The sequence below is a fragment of the Limulus polyphemus genome, unplaced genomic scaffold (assembly GCF_000517525.1).
Source record: "Limulus polyphemus unplaced genomic scaffold, Limulus_polyphemus-2.1.2 Scaffold7942, whole genome shotgun sequence".
In the NCBI taxonomy this organism is placed as follows: Eukaryota; Metazoa; Arthropoda; class Merostomata; order Xiphosura; family Limulidae; genus Limulus; species Limulus polyphemus.
The window spans coordinates 7,942-32,195 of record NW_013673552.1 but is presented as its reverse complement, the minus strand read 5'-3'; the positions used below and the strand labels follow the sequence as shown (position 1 = coordinate 32,195).

The 24,254-nt window shown below is 33.3% G+C and overlaps 1 protein-coding gene across 1 annotated transcript in view; it reads right to left on the bottom strand.

Annotated features, from left to right (window-relative positions):
- Positions 1 to 511: 511 nt before the first annotated feature.
- The window catches only part of LOC106474993 (fibrillin-1-like), a gene marked incomplete at both ends in the record, with an annotated part of 31,385 nt that continues 7,642 nt past the window's right edge, over positions 512 to 24,254 (bottom strand). Inside the window, 11 exons of the mRNA XM_022403236.1 lie at positions 512 to 652; positions 4,723 to 4,851; positions 5,738 to 5,863; positions 7,417 to 7,542; positions 7,800 to 8,015; positions 8,739 to 8,861; positions 11,217 to 11,339; positions 12,925 to 13,050; positions 13,525 to 13,647; positions 15,210 to 15,332; positions 23,295 to 23,459. Of these exons, the coding sequence (XP_022258944.1) occupies positions 512 to 652; positions 4,723 to 4,851; positions 5,738 to 5,863; positions 7,417 to 7,542; positions 7,800 to 8,015; positions 8,739 to 8,861; positions 11,217 to 11,339; positions 12,925 to 13,050; positions 13,525 to 13,647; positions 15,210 to 15,332; positions 23,295 to 23,459 (1,521 nt within the window). The remainder of the gene's footprint in view (positions 653 to 4,722; positions 4,852 to 5,737; positions 5,864 to 7,416; positions 7,543 to 7,799; positions 8,016 to 8,738; positions 8,862 to 11,216; positions 11,340 to 12,924; positions 13,051 to 13,524; positions 13,648 to 15,209; positions 15,333 to 23,294; positions 23,460 to 24,254) is intronic.

Below are 24,254 nucleotides of genomic sequence, written 5' to 3'. Positions count from 1 at the left end.
GTCACTCTACAAAGACGCTTGGCAACATGCAATTTACCTCCAGACAGTGTAATTATTTTGAGCAATGTATTCAGAATACGCATGTTAAAGTTGAAATGTAGTGGGTAAACATTTTTTACTGAAAATACTTACAACATACATTAAACACTAAACTATGAATAATTCTGAGCAAAATGTCTTACATTTCAGCACACAATTTCTAAATAGAAAGACATTTATTCTGTCAAATTTGAGAATGTTATAAATGCAATTTTTTTCTGTTGAAAAGAAACTGTCAGTTCACAGCTGGAAAAAAATTTTTGACTTGGTATTAAGGTTAAAACAAAAGCCTTTTGAATTACATGCTGGTAAAAAAAAATATGATAAGATTTCCTTTTATACATTACAATTGTTGATGCTGCACTTACTATCTGAGGAAAAGCTGTGTGGACTATGAATATAAATTTTTAACACTCGTATTTTTGTTATTTGAAGCTTACTCTAGATGCTAGTAAAAACTAAAGAAACTTACCTTCATCAGAACACTTTTTACATGGACTACCCCAAGCTTTTCCAACTGTAGCACAACATTCAGACTTCAGCATAGGTTCCTTTAGATCATTCTCACAGTGCCCATTTCGGAGCTTTAACCAACAGGAGCTTCTTCTGTTATCTGTCAGATAATATACAAGTGATTGTGAAAAAATAAAGATAAGAGATTTTTATGAAATACAGTTTTCAATATTATACACAAAACATATTGCTAACCACTGTAAAAACTGTCATATTGCTATGACAATAAACTTATATGAATAGAAACATCCAAATGATAAAGTATAAAAATAAGCATGAAGAGCTAAAATGTGATGTAAATGAAATGATTTTCAAATTTGGGAAGATTATAGGAGATCAAGTGAGTTGGACAAATGAGAAATCAGGAAATCAAAACTACAAGAAAAAAGGTTGGTTGAAACTGTAAAAATTAATAGTGAGGACTTTTTAAATACATGAAGCATAAGCAAAATGTAAGTTCTTTGAGGGATGATAGAAGAAGGCTAAGATGGGAAGATTATGGGATGGCTTGGTTATTAAATTATACCTTTTCTTCAGTTTTTACTAGTGAGATTAAAGCAATATTCCTCATCTTGAACAATAGAATAGAATCTAAATAGAAACAAGACTGAACAAGATGATCACATTAATTTTGAGCTTGTTAAGAAAAATTTGGGAAGTTTAAAGAATGATACAGCTCCTGGCCCAGATAAAATTTTTCCAAAGGTTTTGAAGAGGGTTAAATATTGAATGTGTGAGCCACTTGTTACTATATTTTCTAAGCCCATGAATAGTGGGCAGGCACCAGAAGATTGGAAGTTGACTAATGTTGCAGCTCTTTTCAAAGGAGATGGTCAAAATTGTCTATTAGTCTTTGAAAAGTGTTGGGAAAGTCTGTTAAAAGATGCTTTGTAAAGTGATTTTACAAACTTTTATAATTTTTCAGGCATATTTTGCTACTATATTAAGAGTAAAAAACAAAACGAATTCTTTGGCAAAATGAAAGATAAAATCTTTATTAAAAATTTCAGCTGACTAGTTTCAGTAATACAGTTACCATCATCAGGGCTACTGACTTAATTCTTATCAAATACTTCTATTTCATTGTGCCAAAAAACATCATTTTTGTTTTTTACTCTTAATATGACTTAAAGTTTAAAATTTTGTTGGTTAGTCAGTTGTACTTTTATATTTACTACATATATATTTCATATACGTTTCAGATAAAGTGATTCATTGTTATTAACACAACATCAAAAGTACATTCTAACTTGGTTGGTGCTGTGTTCATAAAATCAAAACACTGATCAAGTTACTTTTGTTGTGTATTTAAATATTATTTCCTATTTTGGATATACAAGAGTGTTTAGCTTAATAGTTATCATTTGGTTTGTTGTGATGATTTAGTATATAACAGATATTTAGTTTTTATAAAAAGTGTTAAAAGTTGATTATTTTAAAAGTGATAGTTATGACAAATTTTGTTACATAACTCAGTAAGAATCTTACATTGTGCGTGTAGTTCAATTGTTGTAGTATTGCTGATGTCATCTTTCTCAAAATCTCTAAGTTTTTCTCACTATGTGAGTAATGTTACATCACAGCATTTCCTAGTTTGAAAAAAGTTCTTGGTCTCAGTTGTAAAATGTATAAGTATAGGCGACCAAGTGAAGATCAGTCAGAAAATTTGAAAGTTAGAAAACTTGAAGTTACTCAGCATGTGAGTGATTAGCCTTAACGGGTGATATCTTAAAGTGAGTTTCAAAGTTTAACAAAAATAAGGGGAATAATTTGTCTCATCAACGGGTGTTCTAAAGTAACTAAACCTTCCAGTGTGACAACGAGACAATTTTTAAAGATCAGCATACAACTATGATAACCCACAGGGTAACATAAATGAATTATTCACTGATACGATTGTGACAAGAGTAGAGAAAATAATTCGTGTCAGTTGAATCCTAAAGTGATTGAATCAGCCTGTGTGGACTTTTGACAGGAAAAGAGAATTATTTAGAGTTTTAGATACAATTGTGATATCCTACAGTGTAAAGAATTTTTTGTACATATATTTGACTTGTTTTGAATATGTTATTTTAAAACAAGTGGATTGTGTGCTGCCCATTTATTGTTCAAATTTATCACCAACAAGTCACAGACACCTACTGTAGAAGAATCCCAACCCACATATTAAAACCCTGACATCCTACATATGTATGTCCCCTTGATGGTTGATGTAAATTGACCATGGAATTGTTGGAGTGAATCACGACCAAGTAATCCACCAATAGGGGCAGGAAATAGAAACATCAGTGAAGAAATGGAGATCTGGTCTGGCAGATGGTATGGGAACTCTGGAGGCAGTATTGGCACGATTCAGCTACCATAACATTTTCTTGTGTAGATGAGAGGGGAGGTTCACAATTGAGGATAGTGAATCCCAAGAAGGTATCCATTAGTCCCACAATATCCACTGGAGAAGGAGCATGTGTGCACATCCCAAAAGAATAAGGGATTGCAGGAAAACCAGAATCCTCCAAAGCAAAAAAAACCTCTCATGCAGGATGAGATGGAGAATCGTGAATTTTGGTGACTAGACTCTCCAAAGCTCATGGGTGAAGGGAAGAGGGCTGAGCTCAGAGTTAAAAAGATCCCCAAATGTACCAAATACTAAGTGGGTATAAAAAGGATTTGGATATCTTGACAAAATACCCCAACCAAACAGCCACCTGCAGAGAAAGAGATGTATGAGAAGAGGATACCTCCTGGGAATTAGTTAATATGAGCAAATCATCCATGCAGAAAAGCAATTTCAGTCCCAGGCCATGAAGGTGGCAAGTAATGATCCTCATAATTCAGTTGAAGACGTAAGAAGCTGACTCCATGTAAAAGAGAAGAGCATGGAGCTGGAAGACACAATTCCTATGGATGAATTGAGATGTGGAAGAAGGCATCTGGAATGTTGACCTTGGTCATCCACAGTCCAGGTAAAAAGGACCACTAGAGTAAAAATAAATTCTCCATCCAGAAACGTGGAACAACCAGAAAATGGTTAAGAGATATCATGCATTTGGTAATTGACTGGTCTCTGGTCTTATTGGAAACCACAAAAAAAGACGACAGTAACAAACCACTCTCGATGGCATGATTGTCCAAAAGACCCAATACTGCCTCATTGAGATGTTGAAGATAGACAGAATCAGAGGGAGGAGAAAAGGAAGTATGAAAAGGAGAGATAGAGATGGAGAAGAGAATTGGAGAGATAGAGAGTGAAGATTTGAGGAACCCATCTGTTGGTAGAAAAACCATGACCAAAGTCACTGACGAGATGTGACAGACCCAATGGCAGGCAATGGGTTGATGGGAAAGGGAGGAAGGTCTAGAAGACAGAATAGGAAGGTGAGGAGTAGACTGACCAGATCAAGGAACAGGAGTTGAAAGGAGAGGCTATGAGAAGCAAGAAACCAGAGAATATAATGAGGACTGGTGTCAGGCCACCTCTGCCTGAATCTTCACTGAGTCAGGAACATCACCAAAGGAGTCAAGGCGAAGAAAGGGAGCCTGGCAAAGACCATGCAGATAGGAAGTGGTAGGCATACATTAGTAAGGAGGGCATCCCTACCTAATAAGTCACAACAGCAGAAAACTAAGTAAATAGGGATAAGGTAAAATAAGTAGTATGGGCCACAGTGGTAAAAAGAAGGGAATGAACCTCCCTGAAAACTCATCTAGAGCACGATGAAGAAAAAGAAAGGAAGAATGACTGTAAGCTAGTACAAGAGAATGAGAAAAGTGAGGAAGGAAAAGCATATGGTGAGGCTATGAAGTTGTTCAAGGAAGGAGTCAGCATGAACCCAAATGTCAGGTATGGGAGGAAAGACTAAATAATAGAGAGATTACATTCCTGAAGCAAAGAATGTGAGGAATCATAAGACAGAGATGAATAAGAAAGAAAGGAACATACCCGAGAGATCAAGTCCTGAAAGAATGTTGAAGTCAGAGGAAAACTATTTATCCAAATGTTTATATGGATACAAATAAACTTACACTGTGGTTTTCTAAATACTCCCAGAAAAACAAACTTTTCATATATTTTTAACAAAGAATGCCTGATCCTGTTTTAAAATTATGTAACATTTAAATACATACAAGGAGCATATTCATGTACTAAAGGTATCAACTACATAACTTTACCTATACAAATGTTTCGCGAGGAATCTAGAATAGTTCCTGGTTCACACTCGCATCGATAGCTTCCTACTGTATTAGAACAAACTCCACCAATACAACGCTTCTGGCCTGGCTCTCTGCACTCATCAATATCTGTAGCAATTAAATGAAGTATTAAATTGTTCATATTTCATTGTACAATAAAAACTATTAAAACAATAAGTGGTATTATTAAGTTCCAGCTTTCTTCTCTATTAGGTTTCCTGTAAAATTTAAAATTGGACTACCTGGGTCTCCTAAAATTCTTGTATATATCATTTAATTTTTAATGTCTTGACTTGCATTGTACTAACAAAATGAATAGGCTTACTTCAAGATATTACATTCACAGCTTAATCTAACATTGTAGTTCATCCATAACAGATATAGTTTGCATACTGTAACTAGTCTTAAAGTTTCAATATTTATTTACATATTGTATGTATAGCTTCACTTTCACATGAATAAGTTTTTTTTATCCACAGCATTACTTTTAAATGCCTGTGTATTATATTCACAGCCTACTATCACGTTGGGCAACATTTATAACATATATAATTTACGCATTATATCCAGTCTCAAATTTTCAAAGTCACTTACATATTATATCTATAGCTTCACTTTTACATACATTGGTAATTTTTGATATACAGCACTACATTTAAATACTTATGTATTACATCTACAACTTTACTGTTACAAAGAATTTGCCTGTGTATTGCATTTAAGACCATACAGTCACAAACATTAGCCTGTTTACTGCATATATGACCTCATTATCACAAAAACTAGCCCATATATTGCATCTACAACATTATTGCCAAAAGAATTAGTCTATGTATTGTACCTACAAAGTTAAATTTACAAAAATTAATTATATATATATATATATATATATATATTCACATCCATACTATGACATTAATGTATTGTGTGTTTTGTATACACTGCATTAATTTAATATTAAATATCGGAATGTGTACCTTGTCAACAGCCTTACCTTCACAAGAATTAGTTTGTGTATTATGTCGATATCCTGTAGGACAAGTACACTGAAAGCTTCCTGGGGTGTTTCGACACTGACCATTATCACACAGGAGGAGGTTGACAGCACATTCATTGACATCTGAAACAATGATTTATATATAAATGTGAAATATTTAACAATGGTTTGTAAAATACTAAACATGCTCTATTTACTAACTTTTTCAAGAAAGTTGATCTGAGTAAAGAAGTATATAATGATTATATTACAATTATAACTACTGTAAAACAAAAATTCTTTTTTCTAATCCAAGTCAGATAATATATTTGTATTCCTTCAAATTAAAAATATATTTAAAACAGATGATGACATGATAATTAAAATGTTTGTAAACAACACACCAATACCTTCCAGCTTTTTAAAGAACTGTAGCAATTAGTCCTAAACAGTGGAGGTCAGTCGGATGCACATGTGCAACATAGTGTTTCAGGAATATCATCACTAAATTTCTACCATGAACATTTTGTGAAACTCTTATTTAAAAGTAGCATAATACTTAAGTAACTATAGTTTTAATTTTGCTATTAACAAGCTGTTACAGTAGGTCTTGAGGATTAGCTTTAATTTCTTTACTACAGTCATTTCATTTGCAATTTCTCTTATGACAAATACATTAAACTGTAGCTGCTTGTCAACAACTAGTGTGACACAAAAGTTACACACTATCATATTATTTCTAGGTCCAATCCTTACTCTGAGTTTTCTATGATATATCTGTGTTTCATTAACTATCTCTTTTTCTTTTGTATTGATAATTGGTTAGAATGTGATTAACTTTGCAAGAATTTGTGGAAGTGATTCTGTTGTGACATTATACTATATCAATGGCGCACATTTTGAACAACTATAAGGTCAAGTAGAAAAAATTGATCAGTTTCTCAGGCACTGCAACATCAGACAAAACCATGTCACATAAACTTTTTTTTTGTTTATCAGAATTTTTACTTTCAATTGATGCATACTATAAACATAAGGTTTGTTTATTTTTTAGAATTATTACACTACAGATTTGAAATTCTTTCAAGTATCACTTTTTGTGTGCAGAAATTGAAAAAGCAAGACTTGATAACAGAAACTAATACTTTTAGAAAGTAACTTGTTTATACATAAAACATGACATTTAAAAGCAGGGATAGAAATAATAAAATAAAATTACATTCACTTGTGAGAAAGCTATTAGGAAGATTACATTCCCTCATGTAAAGTTGCATTTCCTCGTGAACTGTTTTTTATTTAATCCATGCAATATGTTCACTTTCATTGGTCAGAACTAAAGGAATACGGATGGACCATGCATTCCTGATCAGGAAAGCCAACTAAAAAGATGAAATTCATCAAGCAAATTTAAATTCCTCAGGAATATGGGAATCTAATATTTCGATCCCTGAAATGGTACATTCACATATGCAAATACTGTAAGTAAATGCCAAAAAAAACATCAGAAAAATCAAGAGAGTTATAACTGAAGTTCTATGTTCATTTAATATTAAGTGACTTTTTGTTATTATTATTATTTAATCAAAGAGTATTGTCAAAGAAAATATTTGTAGTAAACTACAACAATTGAGCATATTCCATAAAACAGAATAAGTCATTCATATGTACAGTAATAGAACAAGACTTTGATTGAATACCTGAGCATACTTTTCCTGTGGAGTCCACTTCATATCCTGGGTTACAAACACACCTGTAACTTCCCTTCAAGTCCTCACATGCTCCATTTGGACAGATATTTGGGTATACCATACATTCATTGATGTCTGAAGTTAATATTGGTGTCATTAGTAATACTGACAAACAAATTCTAATATTTTCTTATTCAATCTGTTTTTCATGAAAATCTACAGTTATCATTACATATATTTTTCAAGTATTATACACTTAATGGTTTCCTATTAGATAGATAAAATTCAGGATATCTTTTTAGTTTTATAACTCCCTTAAGAAGAAAACTAATACAAGACAAAAAGAAAACTGCTTAATCTTTATTTCCTAAATAATATTTAAAATTTTTTACCTTCTCCAAAATGTCCATTATGTGTTGGAGTACAAAGCTTACTGAAATCTACACTTCCAGGATGAGGACAAGGAGTACAAGGTGTTCCCCACGCTGGACTGACAGAGTTCATTACTGAAACAGCACAGCAGCAAGATGACTTAGTTACAAGCATCTTGGAAGGTTCACTGCATTCTCCATCTCTATAGACAGAGTAACAGTAATCACGGCGATTGTCTGAAAGAAAATAAGTAGTTTAGGTTATCCTTTGTCACTGAAAAATCAGCAAACAAAACCATTAAACAAATTAATCAAGCATATAAAACAAAATACTTGCAAATACAATTTTTGGGAGGAAAAGAAGACAGGCAGATCTGTCTAGAAAGACAAACTGATAAAAAGTGTAGTCTCCAATGTGAAAAAACCAAACAAACTTGATGACCAAAGTTGGCTTTCTTACCTTCTGTTAACCCTTTGAATACCAACATAGATATATTATGTACCACACACAGATTTTGTAATAGGCCATTATTTTTTAACATGAGAAACTCAGGTCTAGTGACTTATAATAATTAATTAAAAATTAATCATTAGGTTATTTTGTCTATACATCATAGATATATTATACTTAAACTAATGTTGGCCACATAAGTTTGTATGATATATTTGCAAAAGATGAAGTTAGAAATTTTTTTAATGACTTTTATACATTGGCAACCATTATCTTATAGAATTTTTTTTTTAAATAGTCTATCTGTGAATTTAATAGCTTTTTCATGAATAGTTTGAGATGAAATTGCATGTACATTTATGTTGTTAATATGTGTGCCAGAGTATGGCTAAAGTTTATCATCGAAATTAACAGTATATTAAGAAAATTAGCAATAATAATGAAATCTGGTCCTTTTCTCTAAAAATAATAATTTACAATATAAAGGTTATCAAATACGTAATTTTTACCAAAACACACTTGTCCTCCACCTAAGGTCTGTCCATCCAGACAGATGCACTCATAACTTCCTTGAGTATTGATACATCTGCCCAATCCACACACTTCAGGCTTTGTTGTGCATTCATTCACATCTAAATTAGACAATAAAATCACTCTTATCCATGACCACAATACTAATTATGTACATCATCATTAGTTCTGAAAAACGTTTCTCCATAAATCAACTGCTGAATAGTGGCTATGAAGAAGGACCAACTGCGAAGTTTTATAGGATAACTACTTCTAGAGCCATCAAATACATTAATATTCCTTCAATATATATAATACCTGTTGACCAAGTTGGTCTCTAGTGATTAAAACTCGAGATCTAGCACTGTTTATTGACAAGAAATGTTTGCAGCAAAATTACACTTTTTTTCACCCTGAAATGATTGTAACTATTACATAAAATTCTACTAAAAAAATTATCTTTGAAACACAGTAGTGTATGGAGTAAAAAACTAAAAAGAAAAAGTATCTTTAAATATATCTTATCACATCTATCATTTATTGAAATATAATATACTTAAACAACTTAAGGCATAATTTCTTATGACTTCGTACACACAGAACAGGAGATACACACTCTTTTTACCCAGTTTTTACTGATATTTTCTAAATATCTATTCTAGTTTACTTGATTGTTAATTCAAAATAATTAATTTTTTCATTCAAATATCACCTTTAGTATCTGTAAGATACAACTGAGTTATATTACAAAACCAGCATTAAATATATTAGTATAACTGATTTTTTGAAATGAAGTTATTTAACTTCTAGCTAATATATACTTAACTCCTCAAGTATTTGATAAGTGAGATAAGAAATATTTCTAATCTAAAAAAAAACGAAAGAGGAGAATTATATATCTATATATGGTTTGATAATCTCATTTTTTGTCACTATTACAAATTATCATTTTATGCAAATAATGATTAAACTGTGTTTTTACGTTTACACGTTCTTATATGACAAATGTCTACAAAAATTAACATTAGTTTTAACTGTCAAAGATTTATCCTTATGCTCCTGGTTTGAAAGTGTCATACTGTTTTATGTATCAAAACATACTGGTGTCATTTCTGTCCCCATCTTTTTTGTGCTGCTGAACTTATTGATACCAACTGTAAGTGACAGTAGATAGATGTCTGTTTCAATTAGAAGATTTCTTACTTTCTCTGTAATAATGTTCTGGTATTTGATGTATTACCTTAACAGCAGATCATCATTATTTAGGGTAGAAAAGATGTCACACTCAATTTCTAATATAATTCATGGAAAAGGTTCGACAGAAGGTGGGGTGTTTTATATTAAAATGAATTTGAATAGACAAATAAGTAAGTCATGTGACAACCATAGCCAATATAAAGTGGTGGTGGAATGACATGTATCAAAACTACATTTTGACCTTGTTTGGCATTTTGTAGGTAATGTGGTGCTACCAAACAGTTATCACTTTGAGAAGGATATGTAAAAGTCCTTTCTGATGCAAACTATTAATACACTTAGATCATAATAATGTGTTTAGATTGGAGATCTAGAATTTCCAAGATGAGGATAATCCCTCTTCTTTAATGGCATTGGAAAACGAACTTTGGATGAACCTAGGGCACCAGGACTCTCAAGGCAGAATCCTACAACAATTCATACCCCATCCATGGGAAGCAAAGTGTGGCATTTTGTAACAGTTGAGAATTCATGAATACAAAAATCAGTGGCAAAAGCTGATCACATGTCCAAGGCTACAGTATGAAACATAATCAAAAATGATCTCCATCTGGAAAAGTGACACAAGTTACATGTGGGCAAGCTGCTTCTATGACATATCAGTTCAACTGTCACATTACTTCATGCAGTTGGAAAATGAAATGGATATTCATGTTTTTCCATACCAAACATACCAGCCAAGTCACCAGATGCAGTGCTTATGGATTTCTGTGTACTCATATTGTTGAAACATGTACTGGGAAACTGTCATTATCACACATTAAGCAGCTTATGGAAAGCTTAAAGGATGAGGGGTGTGTTACAAACATGACAGCCTTATGATGGAGTATTTTGCAATGAAAACTACACTGCAAGGTTATTGTGGTCAGATAGAGCATGAGAAAATGTGTTTACATGGACAATGATGATGTGATGAGATTCAAAGATAATTTTCGTATGATGGACTGAACCACTGTATATTCACTTTAAAACATTTTATTTAATCTGTTTAGCATGTTTTTCATTTTGTAATGTATTCTTTTACTACTCATATACTGTATTTATTCTTGAATGTTGACACTTTATTAACACAAACTAGGAAATAATAAATTACCTTTAAACTTTACCTAAATGTTAAAATAAAGTTTTAGTTTATGATTTTAAATAGTATGATTCACATGTTAGCAAGTGTTAAATTATGAATATCTTCATTCATTATTAGCTTACAGAGACAAACTTACCAACACATATGTGGCCATCTGGTGACAAGGTAAATCCAGGATCACATAGACACCTGAAGCTACCATCAGCGTTAACACATCTACCATTTGTACACATCCCTGTTTGTGCACACTCATTCTTATCTATTACATGATAAAACAAGTATCAGACAAAATCACTTCAGTTAGTTGATAATTTTATCATTGCTGCAGAATAAAAATTCTCTATTAGTGTTGAGAATCTCAGTTTGGTTTCTTATTAAGAGTAAAAAAAAAATTGATTTTTCATACATTAATAAAATTCAAAGGTTTCTATTTTAATAATAGGATCTCAAATGTTAGAAGTTTGTCATTCAAGTAAAATATCTAAAGACCAGCATAGATTTCTTAACATTCTCTATATGAGATACATAATGATATTTTGAAATGAAAAATAATTTAATTGGTTTACACATAAAACAATAACAGACATAACATCCTTATGTTATGAATTTCAATTCTATTTTAATGGAATGTGTAGTAAGGACTAGAGAATTGTAATACAGCCCTCCTTCCTTATAACACCAACCTAGGTATCATAATTTCATTGAATGTATACTGAGGGTACAAGTTTAAGGAGGATTTGCATATAGACACTATTTATATAAAAAGTACTTATGTATGTACATATAATACTAGATGTACTTCTGTAGGGTCCCCAAAAGTGTTCCATTTCAAGAGTAAATAAAACCAAAATTAAGAGTAACAATATTTTTATTCATTTATTTTGAAATTCATATGTCATGCTGTGTTGTAGCCTACAGAGTACATAATTCTTCTAGTGATTCATGGCATGTACACATTTACTGAAATCATGACAGTACAAATTGCAATGTTCAGCATCTCTTATATGTCATCATTCTAGTGTCTACTGACTGACTGACAGACAGACAACACACTACTGTAGTTAAAACAGGTGACACTTCCAGGCAGCCTTTGGGGGAAAGGCTATGAGCTGTTGTAGATATTTTATCTGCTAGAGCAATTAACTTAGTTAACTTAGTTAATTGCTCTAGCAGATAAAATATCTACAACAGCTCATAATTTGACAAGAACACCCTATGTACTGGTGAAATAATTTACTACGTTTTGTTGGCTGGATATAGTATTATTTTAAGTGTGCTCTCATATTTCCTACTTTTGATCAACTGAAACACACACCTTTTTTTCCAGATGCAATTTTAAGATTAAACTATGCATTTGTGTAAATGCAGAATATCTTGACCAGATTATGGGTGCATATTACTTTATTTTTATTAGCAATAAGATATAAACCTAAATAGGTATGTTCTTTAATTTTAACCCATGTTGTTGTGTTTTAATGTAACTACAGTATGTAATTACATAATTAGTTAAGTGTGCCACTAGTGGTATATCAAAGAGAAATTATATTGTTTATATGCTTTTTGTATGGGAGCTCACCTTATGATGGCAGTAAATACAAAGAAAATGTATCATGGAAATCCATACATTGAAATTTCTTGGTGATAAGTGAGGGTGGAATTATGAGAGAGGAAGAATGTATGTAATTTTTAATATCAACTTAAATTAAGTATAACAACATATTGTATAAAATTTTCCATTTACTATATATTAGTAATAAATAATGAACTATTTGAATTTATAATTTAAATTTTTACTTATAGAGCACAAATATAAATAAATATGTACATTTAAAAGTGTTGCTTACCAACACAAAACTGTTCATCTGGCCCAAGAATATATCCGGGATCACAAAGACAACGATAGCTCCCAGGGATGTTAACACATCGACCATGTAGACAGATCCCTGGGTTATCTGTGCATTCATCTATGTCTGCAAATAATACATAACAAAACAATATTGTTCAATACTATGTTTTCTCTTTTTAAACCAAACTGAACATATTTGTAGATTCTGCATGTGCTCCCTTTTATGAAAATGTTGGTACCATTGTGTTTTCAATGAATATAGCTATTTGGATTCATATTTTATAAAACTTGGCTGTGATGATGAAAGCTGATATGTTTCTCAATATATCAGTCTTCAAATGATCTTAACAGGGGTTTTGTTATGTATTTTTAAATTCAAGCAAGCATTTGTTTCTATTCATCATAACAAACAAGACAAAACAACAACAATGCAAATGGCAAAAGAACAATCATTAAAAAATCAGCTAACTCACATGAATGTTGATATGATATTTAACAAATACATTTTTGAAAAAATATATCAAAGAGCCACTTTAATATAATGAACAGATACTTTAATATTAAACACATCAAACTGAAGTACTCCATTACAACGTACCTATACAAGCTTGTCCTGAAGATGTTAAAACAAATCCTGGGTTACAATGACACCTGTAAGATCCATCCATGTTGACACATTCCCCATTGGCACACATTCCCTTCAGAGCACATTCATCCATGTCTGAAAAACAAAAAATATTTATAATATTGTTAGGAAAATAACTTAACTGCAGATGTTGTTTTTCCCCATTCCTCTTAATTTGTCCATTGTGCCTCAAAATCAGAGATGTGTTATAGACAGAAATTCAGATCTATATTTTGTCTCTGATAAGTCACTGCCCTATAAGCTTTTCATGCAATACAAGAACTCATCAGTTAAGCTGGATGATGAGAGACACAAGATTCCATGAAATGCTATTCATACATAGAGTATAATACTGTAAAAGTAAATTGCAGTTTTTGTTTTTCAAAATTTCTCTTAATTTGTCCACTGTGGCTTGAAATTAGAGGTGTGTAGTAATACTGAGTTATACAAAGAATATTGAAGTATGAAATAAACATACACTTTCCTATCAAAGCCATATTCCTCAACTATATTTAATCCATTGACTACTGATTCACTGTATTGGGTACAATCTGCCTCCACGTTTAGAGCAGCTGCAATCAATGAGTTAAAATGGGTAATATTTCCATAATGAAAGTTGTATCCTTTTAAAGGAGGTAATTTTACATATGCAGTTTTAAGTACAATATATCCTGCCATTTCCAATTTAATGAATTTAATAAGATATCAAAGATCACATAAATTACTTATTTGACTTTAAAATGAAATATCAAAATTTACATCACTGCAAGTTTCTCAATTAAGCAAATCGAAATGTTTCAAACAATAAAGAATGTGTTTCACAAAATTTCATACAAGGAGTTTTAAAACTCAAATAATTCATACATATAAAGAACAAAGAAACTTTTAAATTTAAAACAAAAGTCTTAGGCCAAAGAACTGAAGCACTTACCTTAAAGTTTTAAGTACTAAAACAGAAAATTATATATCATTATTCTAATATTTACAATATTCAGAAGTCATATACTTTTCTGTCTGTTACACTAGTGAGAATTTATCAAAGTGACATGCAAGTATAAAGGCTGGGCTTACACATAAAGTGTAATTCAGTTGTATGGTTTTATAAGTCTGAAGTCAAACAGAGGAAAACAACTAGTCACATTTTTCTTAACAGTTCCTACTGGATCTGAAGTAGTAACTTGGTAAAGAATACCCCACATATGTAATTGTTAGCAATCACTTTCCTGAATAATAAGCATTAAATATCATTGAAAATAAGTTATTGAAAGTTATCAAAAGTATGTACTATTTTTAAAATTATTAACATCACACATTCACAGTCTATTTAAACTAGAAACAAGATTTTAACTATGTGTTCTTCAGAAAATGTAACAACAATGACTTTCCCTTGTTATAAACAAGATTTTAATAATTATAAAATGATTAAATGGATGTATTCTTCAGACAATGTAATAACAATGATTTCTCTTGTTATAAACAAGTTTTATGAGTATAATAATCTGATTTTGGATTAAGTCTAGGTCTTTTAGTCAATAATACTTAAATACCAAAAAATTTATTTTTAAACAACATGTAAATTACATGTATAAAGCATAAATGCTTCACACATAGATCTGAAAGAAAAGTGTTAAAGATGCTAAAAAAGGTTCATTATTAACCTGTGCAGTCTTTCTGATCAGCTGTCAAATGATAGCCAGGTGGACAAATACAGCTGAAACTTCCCATAGTGTTGTGGCACTTCCCTTTCCTACATGTATCAGCTTCTTGACATTCATTCTTATCTGAAATAATGTTATAAAAAGTTAAAGTAATTTTATTGATTTATGTTACTGTCCCTTATAAAGAATTATAGTAAAAGGTAGCTGTAGGTATTTAAAACTATGATAAAACTGAAAATACTTCTAATTAGTCAGTGATAATTATAAGGTGTAAAATACTTACTAAAATTATATCATTTCATGCAAATAAGAGGCTTTTTAGATGATTTCAGTTTCTACTAATCACTTTTCTCTTTACTTGATCATGGAAAGTTAATATTTTCCTACACTAAAAATATACTTCCAAGAGATACTTACCTCAAATCACAGTTAGAGATATTTTCACTTTGACTGCCCTCTAGTGCACAAATTTTGGCTCGCCACAAGCAATAAAACTCCCACCTAATTCCATGTGTATACAATTTGGTTCAGCTACATTTAAGCAAGCTGATTAGCATGCAAGAGTCCTCCACCAATAAGAGTGTGACAAACCTTCCTATCACAGATGACTTCCTCTCTGCAGTTCAACCCAATCTTCACTTTGAGATTAGGCATGAAAAACAACACCAGACGTGGGAACAACAGGTGGGGAGGGTGAGAAGAGGTAAATATCTATTGGAAATATAGTTTCAGGGAAAGGAAAATATTAACTTCGGATATGATTACTTACCTCCTGTTACAGTTAGAATCCCATATTGAGCAAGTGGAGAGATTGGTGTAAAATTACCTGGATGAGCACCCTTTAAAAGCATTAGAAGAGTAGAGGAAACAAACCTGTGGGAGAATGCACTACATTTGAATCAGGTATACTCTTCACCCACGTGGAGCCAACAGGTGTGGTGTTGCAATAAAAGGGCAGAATAAGGTAACAATTGGAAGTCTCTAAGGAAAAGGAATGTGTGTATAGAGTGGCTAGGGTGGGTCAGACTATAACCAGGAGGTCAACCCCAGTCCAGACAAGTAGCACTGGGAGGAACTCAATCAGCCCAAAGTAGGAGGAGGGTCTTCAACCATTCACCTCAGGTTAAGGGACCATAAGGGAAGAGGAGCCTCCATTCCAAGAACCTAAACCACCATGTGTGCAAATCCAGCACAACCTGCAATAATAAACCACGGTAATGTACATCTGGACAATGTCAGGAAGGTGGAAATCAATCAGCATTGGGGATGTAACATCCACTCTGTGGTAGAAGGAAGATCCCAGACCACTCACATCTGAGACAGCAGTAGGAGGGAAGGTTCCCAGCCAGATGGGCAAACTGCAAAATAGAAGGAAAAATCCAGTCCAGATAGACAGCATCCAGAATAAAACATCAGATCTGTGGAAGGAGGATATTCATGCCTTCTATACAGGCAGAATGCCACTGCCCTACTCTTAACTGAATGGAATTGTGCACACTCAGGAGGATTCCTCCATGATCCATCACCCCAGCGGTTAGGGACTGGAAAGTGGTAAGGACTCCTGTACTTCACTGGAAGAAGGGGTAAAGAAACGTGTTGGAGAGACAGGAGAGAATGCATCACTGGAGAAAATTCAATGGTTGACCACAAAACCCTATTTTGGAAAGCAGACCATTCCTGATTCAGCAATCTAAGGAATGTTAGAGATGGGCAGCAATCTTTTTCTTCTTTACTCATGTTAGTCTATGAGTGTATGGTCCAGTATAACATATTATGATGCAACATGTCACGGGTCTCAACAGTGAGTGTGATAGACCTTATATTGCAGATTTTGCTTATCAGTATTTCTGGACAGGTACCACTCACTACAGAGCAGAATCCATAACATCTAAAGTAGGCCCCTGAAAAAAATATGGAGAAATGAAATAACCCACTGAGGGTTGTACCAACATATGGAAAATTGCTAAAGGGGAAGACAATATCCAGCTGAACAGGAAACTGCCAGATGGTGCAAGTAGTGCAACTCAAAAATGTGGGGAGTGGTCCACATGCCAGCCTGGATAATCTCCTCCAAAGGATGATGGAAATAAGCAGCAAATGGCAGTGTGAATTGACAGATCTGACTGGATGATACACAGAACAATTAGCAAGATGCAGGAGATTGGGGAGGAATACACAATATGAATAACTTTATGAACTGAACGGTAATGGTGACAGGAGAAATATCACGAAAAATGGATGGTTTCCAATGGATAAACAAACAGGAACAAAAGCCATGGAAGGGTGCTATGCACAGCACATAACATCGAAAAGCACCACCAGACACAGGAGATGATCTGGATCAGAGAGGAAATAAATATGGGATATAGAAGGAAAGAAAATAACTGGAATGAAAAACTGGAAAAACAAAAGGCCGATGACAGGTCCACCCTATAAACCACAATGGTTGAAAAGGACAGACGATTGTCAAACAACCATGTAAAAAAACAGATACCTGAGGAAGGGAAGAATCTATGCCAGATAGACCAACAATGGAATATTCTCTACTTGCATTGATACACAGACAGGGATGAGGAATGGACATTGTGAGACAACAGGTATGCTTAACATGTGGCTAGTCTCAAACCCCTTGCAAGGAACCAGAAAAAAGCCCCGTGTGAAGCTGGAGTGTGGGAATGGAGGAAAGAAGCACCCCTGAATGAAGTTGCTGGAGAGAGACCAAGAGAAAGGGAAAGGTAATGAAGGTTGTTCCTGGATAAGGGACAGGGATAAAAACCACAGTAGAGCCCACCAGAAAGTATCCACCAGAAGGACCCCATATGGAGTGGAATGAATGAGAGAAATTACTGGTGGTAGAAAAAAGATGAGAGAATATGTATAAAGGAAAAATTCTTTTCAATCCTGGCTGAATGCATCTATGGCCAAAGCCAAATGATGTGGAACTGGGGACCAAAAGAGAGGAATCTTGACATTCAAATAAGTAGCAGATGCATCCAGTTGGGAGAAATCTAACTGAGAAAATAACCATTGGAAAACCTGGGGTCAAAATAGCACTCTGTTGGTAGAATCTTGTCAGGACGAGACAAACCATCCACAGTAAGATTGAGAGCACCTGATATGTGACAACTCAGCAAACGTTTTTTAAGGCTATGAGCCCATAAGAGGAGATGTAGAGTGTGGAAACATAAGGACCAGGATCAAGTGCCCCTTTAACTGTGATGTAATAGATAATTGTCGAGTTGTTGGAATAAACTGTAATTGTTATGCCCCACAGAGATGACAGAAAATGAAGTTCCAAACAATTGCTGTAAAGACCTAACTCCTCCTGATACAAACAGTCAAAGATCTCCTGTGCATTGCAGTATGTACCCCATCCTAACAACAAGGCATCTGTGAAGACATGGATATCCAGATGGGTGGAGGAAAATGTACCCCAACTGTTGTGTTGTCCCTGTCTTACCACCAGAGGAAGTCTGACTGAAGGGAAAAGGATCTTGTAGTACCACAGCAAGGAAGACATATGGGCATGGTCAAGAGAGATAAGGGTCTTTAATGATGCCAAGTCCTAAAAAAAGACAAAACCACTTGCACAGGGAGAAAAGATGCTGATAGTGCCCTCTGAACTAAAAACACCATGGGTCTCAGATGCAGAGGAGAAGGCTGGGTTTAACTGAGATGTAATTTAGAAAAAAAAAAAAACACTATCAGATGAACGAGATATTGAGTGGGGTGGATAACAGACTTTTCCATCTTGGTAAACGAACCCACCCAAGCAGCTTCTCTGAGGAGAAGTTGGGTGTGAGAGGAAGACTGCATGATGAATGGAGCCAGAAGAAGCCAGTTGTCTATATAAAGAAGGAAATTGAGCCCACGAAAATGTAGGAATTGGGCAAATGACTGGACCACCTGACAAAAAGCATAAGGTGCCGATGCTAGCCCAAAAGGAAGAGCTCAAAATTGATAAATGTGATCCTCGTGGACAAAATCTAGATAACAACATGTAGCCCAAGCAATAAGGACATGAAGATAAGCATTGAACACATTGAATCTCATCATCCAAAGCCCTGGAAGAAAGACCCATCTGAGAGACAGGGAGAAGTCCATGGTGAATCGAGGCACGTTGAAAAAGCAATTCAGATGAGAAGAGATCAAAAACAGGATGCCAATACCTGGTCTTCTTGGGGACAACAAAAAGTTAGGAATAGAACAGGTGATAATTGTCTGATGGTGCCCTTGGTGAGAAGGTTTTGAACCTCTTCTGTGAGATGCTGGGAGGAAACGGGATCTTGAGGATGGGAAGAAACAGGGACAGGGGATAAGTTGGGAGAAAAAGGATGGAGAATCCTGCTGGCAAAACTCGAATGACCCAAGGGTTTCTTGAACAATGATATGCAAATGCATGAGTCTGTAGTATGTGTGGGGAGCAGAATACTAACCCCCCCCCCACATAAATATTGTGCAAAACATTTGACATGGACCCCAGTATCAGGCAAAGGGGGAAAAACAAAATACAACATACCCATGATATCAAGTCTACAAATGGTGACTGAGGTTTAGGTACTTTAACAGGTTGAGAACGTGCCTGCACAGCAAAGGAGGGTGTGTGTGTGTGTGTGAAGTAAAGGCTGTCCAAGTCCACATTATTCTGATCTAAGTCCTCAGGTAATAGCAGAATTGCTTGTAGATTGGGAGATTCCTCAGCCTGCATGAAAGAAGCCATTCCCAACGAACTATGGTCGACACTTCCTCTGCCAATGACACTTCACCTGCAACTGTTATCAAGGGCTGTTGAGCACCAGTAGCCATTGTAGTCATAATATTAAATTGTGAATTCATAAATATTTACTGACTACCAGTAACTTAGTGAGAAATAGAATTCACAATCAAATGAAGAAATACAACTCAATAGGGCTAGTCACACTTCTATTGGTGGAGGACTGTCACATGCTAATTTGCATGCTTAAATGCAGCTTAAACATGTGGTATATTTGTGGAATTAGGTGGGAGTTTCAAGTCTAGTGGTGAGCAAAAGTGTGTACATTAGACAGCAGTCAAGTCAAGAATAGTTGTAATTGTGAGAAAATGTAATAGCTTCCTATATAAAACTTTTCACAATTAACAAATAACTTCAGTATAAATAAATAAAACCAAATGTAGTAAATGAAATAATACTATGATGTCAAAAACAAAAAACTAGCTCTATTTCTCTTTATATTTTTATATATTTTGCTACATCTCATGTTTGATGTAACCCAGTGATGATGATTATGTGAATTAAAAACCAAAATAATTTCCCACAGCACATTTTGTTCAGTGTAACTCTGATGACTGTTTGGTAAATTAGGAACCAAAATATAAATTCAGTTTTACAGCATATGTATAGAATATTACAAGGTGTACAATGCCATGTTGCATTATTTTGCTGTATTTATGAGATACCACTTTATTTTTTGGATGTATTTATCTTACTTTTGTGTGTTATATCAACAGCAGTAGACACTTAAACTGTAATCATTATTGTTTGACTACAACTTTAAAGTGAAGCACTTATACATTGAATTAATATGCAGATCATGATACTGCTAATATTACACACATTATCAAGTAGCTCACATAGGATTGGAAAGTGTTTTACCTTTAACTCTTTCGCTGGAGCTGGGATGTATATTTCTCAGTACACTGGGAGATATATGCCCCAGCTACAGTGAATGGGTTAAGGAAGACCTGGGAGAAAGAGTTAGAAACACCAGTGGCAATGGATGGCACTATAATTCTGAGCTGAACTATGCAAAATGAGCTTTGGGAAAGAAAATGGACAGATGAAGGAGAGGAGGGTATTTTTATTAATTGATGTTCTTTCTCATTCACTGCTAATGTGGTATGCTTTTAAGAATAAATATTAATTACAACTAAAAAGTAGGTAACTGCTTCAGCTAAGTAGATTCAGAGTGAATTCATATCTTCATGTTGCTAGCACTAGAACTAGTATATGCCATAAAATTCTGGGAGAGATAAGGTAAGGATCTAATGGCTGTGGTTGCCAAGTGCTCGTGTTGCGAACACTAACTCCAGCATTCACTACTGCACTTGAAATGCTTACTTTTTGGAAATGCTTTCTTAATGGTGAATAATGGCAAAATACAAGTTATCTTGAAATTCATTTTAAAGCAATCTTAATATATTTTTGACAATCACATTTTGCAGAAAAGTGTACACTGAACTTTCCTCTTCACATTCATACCAATAAAAAAATAATAATACATGCACGAATAGTTTTTACTGTTGGACAAATATTGTAGGTAATGTAAGTTTTGAAGTTTTCTGAAAACTTCACATGACTCTTGAATCAAAAGTATGCAAAGCTGGTAAGTGAAATTTTCCAGTTCCAAACAGCTAAACATTTGTCATTTTAATTCTGGAAAAGAGTAATAAGCATGCATATTCTATGTATAATAAGCACACTGTATAAACATAAAAATTTAAAAGTAGTTTTATTTCTTCTTCTTTTCATTTTCTTTTATTTGCAAAACTGCTGTTTTGTTCAACTCTTCTGAAGAAACTTAAACATATACAGAAGATCTCGGTGGTAGGAGTGAATAACAGTATCATTACAAAATAAAATTTCTTCATATAACTGAAAAATAGGACAGGAGATGATCTTACTATCTATAACTGTTTGAACAATATCTGACGCTCCATAAGATCAAACTAAAGAAATGAAGTGTAAAAATGTTAATACATTGACACTTTTTAATGGAAGGCACATACTTAAGTGAGACTTATGATAATGTGAATGCTTTGGTACAATGTGTGCTTTAGATTAACTTAAGACAGGCAGACCTTGATTTAAAATCATATATACATAGTACTGATCCATGGATCAGTATTCTAAGGACAAAGTGGTGATCCATCACCAAATTTACTGGTTAGTTTTTGCACACTGACTTGGAATATCACTCATTACAATGTAAACACTGCTGAAACACATTTGGCAAATGAAAATCAAATAATTTCTATGTGAATATCTGTTTTGACAATTTCAATGACCAAGAAGAAAACTAATTTCTGCCACAAAATGTAAAATATTGCATGTTTGAAGTACATACATCTCATGTTTAATTTCAAAGTAATATCAACCTCCTGGAATGGTCCACCAAGAGTCCAGATTTTTATCTATATTGGACACTGCTGAAAGAATTTTTTGAAAAGTTAGACTAAAGCCTTTCAGAGAAACAACAACAATTATCTATGCTAAGGGCAGAGCTAAATCAACTAGGATGGTGAAAACCAAGTACCTCTTTTATGACTATTTGTTTCAATACTTGTGGCAGAGCAGTATATATATAGGATATATAGGAGTCAGGATTCCGACTCACTTATTGTGTTTTTTATTAACAGTATAAGATGAGAAACAAACATTTTCTCAGGTAAATATATCTGTATTGATGTACTCACAGTAAAGTGTAATCTTGCTAATCCTACTTGAAATATTAAAACGATTTCATACATATTTATTACTATTTTTGCATGCTTCTAGTATTTTTTGTTGTTGTTTTGTTTTTGCAAAGTGTGTACAACTAAAAGTGGCTACTGAGGAAGCATTTGTCTTTGTTTTCATATAAAAATGTCATAATTAGTTTTTAGTCATGAAAATATTTTACTTAAAGGTAGACCAGAAACATACTTTCCAACACCTTAACATAAAATTATCAACATTGCAACAAAAGAGTGAAACATGTAGCCATCAGCATGTTTTCAGATTACCCAAAAAACCTTGTACTTTGTTATACTTCAGCAATTATACTTTATGTACTTTAACATCAAATATTGTTGATTTTCTAGTACTACTGATGTTTAATTTCTTCTGTTTGTAAATTTCATGATTTCAAACAAATGAGGAAATTTATTAAAAAAATAATCAAATTATTTTATTGGTCAATACTATGGATCTGTTGCCATAATAAAGTTGAAACATATCAGTTTGAAATTATGCACAAGCTCATTTAGAATTAAGATTAAAACTAATCTATTGTGTATCAACAAATGAATTTCCAACAAATTTACAATAAAGTTTCATATAAATACCTTCACAACGTTTTCCATCTTGTACAGCTTGATATCCTTCAAAGCATTCACACTGATATGATGTCCGAGTATTCACACACTTCCCATTCTCACACAGATTAGGCCTGAGCACACACTCATCTATTTCTAGCTGCTCAGCTTCTCTACACAACTTGTTATACTGCCCTGAAATATAAGCCATATATGTCTGATATGATAAACAACATGTACCTGATATCATATTAAGTTCCATTTGTTGCAAAACAACTGTATGTCATGTGTTAAACTTTACAAGGTACAATACTAATAACATGCTTTAAAATTTTTACATACCAATGGTTGGCACAAAATGTGACAACCATGAGCTTCTTTATTTCTTTAATAAATTTAAGCCTAATAGACTGCATACTATGAAATTAACAGACAATTTTAAGAATAGACACTACAAACTGTCAAACTATAAATTTTAAAACATATGCCAATAACAGATTAGAAAAGTTGTAACCTCCACAGCACTACTAGGTTATTAATATAAAACATTTGAAATAAAGAAGCTGATTTGGACCCATGCTTTCTGTGTTATTCCTATAAGTATACTGATGAATAATGCAAGTTCACGACAATAAATTTCTTTTAAAACCAAAAAAATTACTTACAGAAAACCATCATTAAAGTCTATGTATTGTGTAACCATATTATATAAATGGTGATTGAATAGTTGATAATCTACTTCTTGATTTATGTTGGCATTGTATTTTTACAACTTAAAAGTTTGGTCAGTCTTTAAAATGTGTAACAAAAGATCAAGAATAAATAACCTCTACAAAGACAATGTTTACTTACATAACATGTCATATGAATCCAAAACATTTAAATTAAAATGTGTTTTGTGACTTAGCTTTAATTCATTCACTGCCATTGGCACATCTATTTCCCCCATCTATAGCACTGCCATAGGCATACACACACACACACATATAT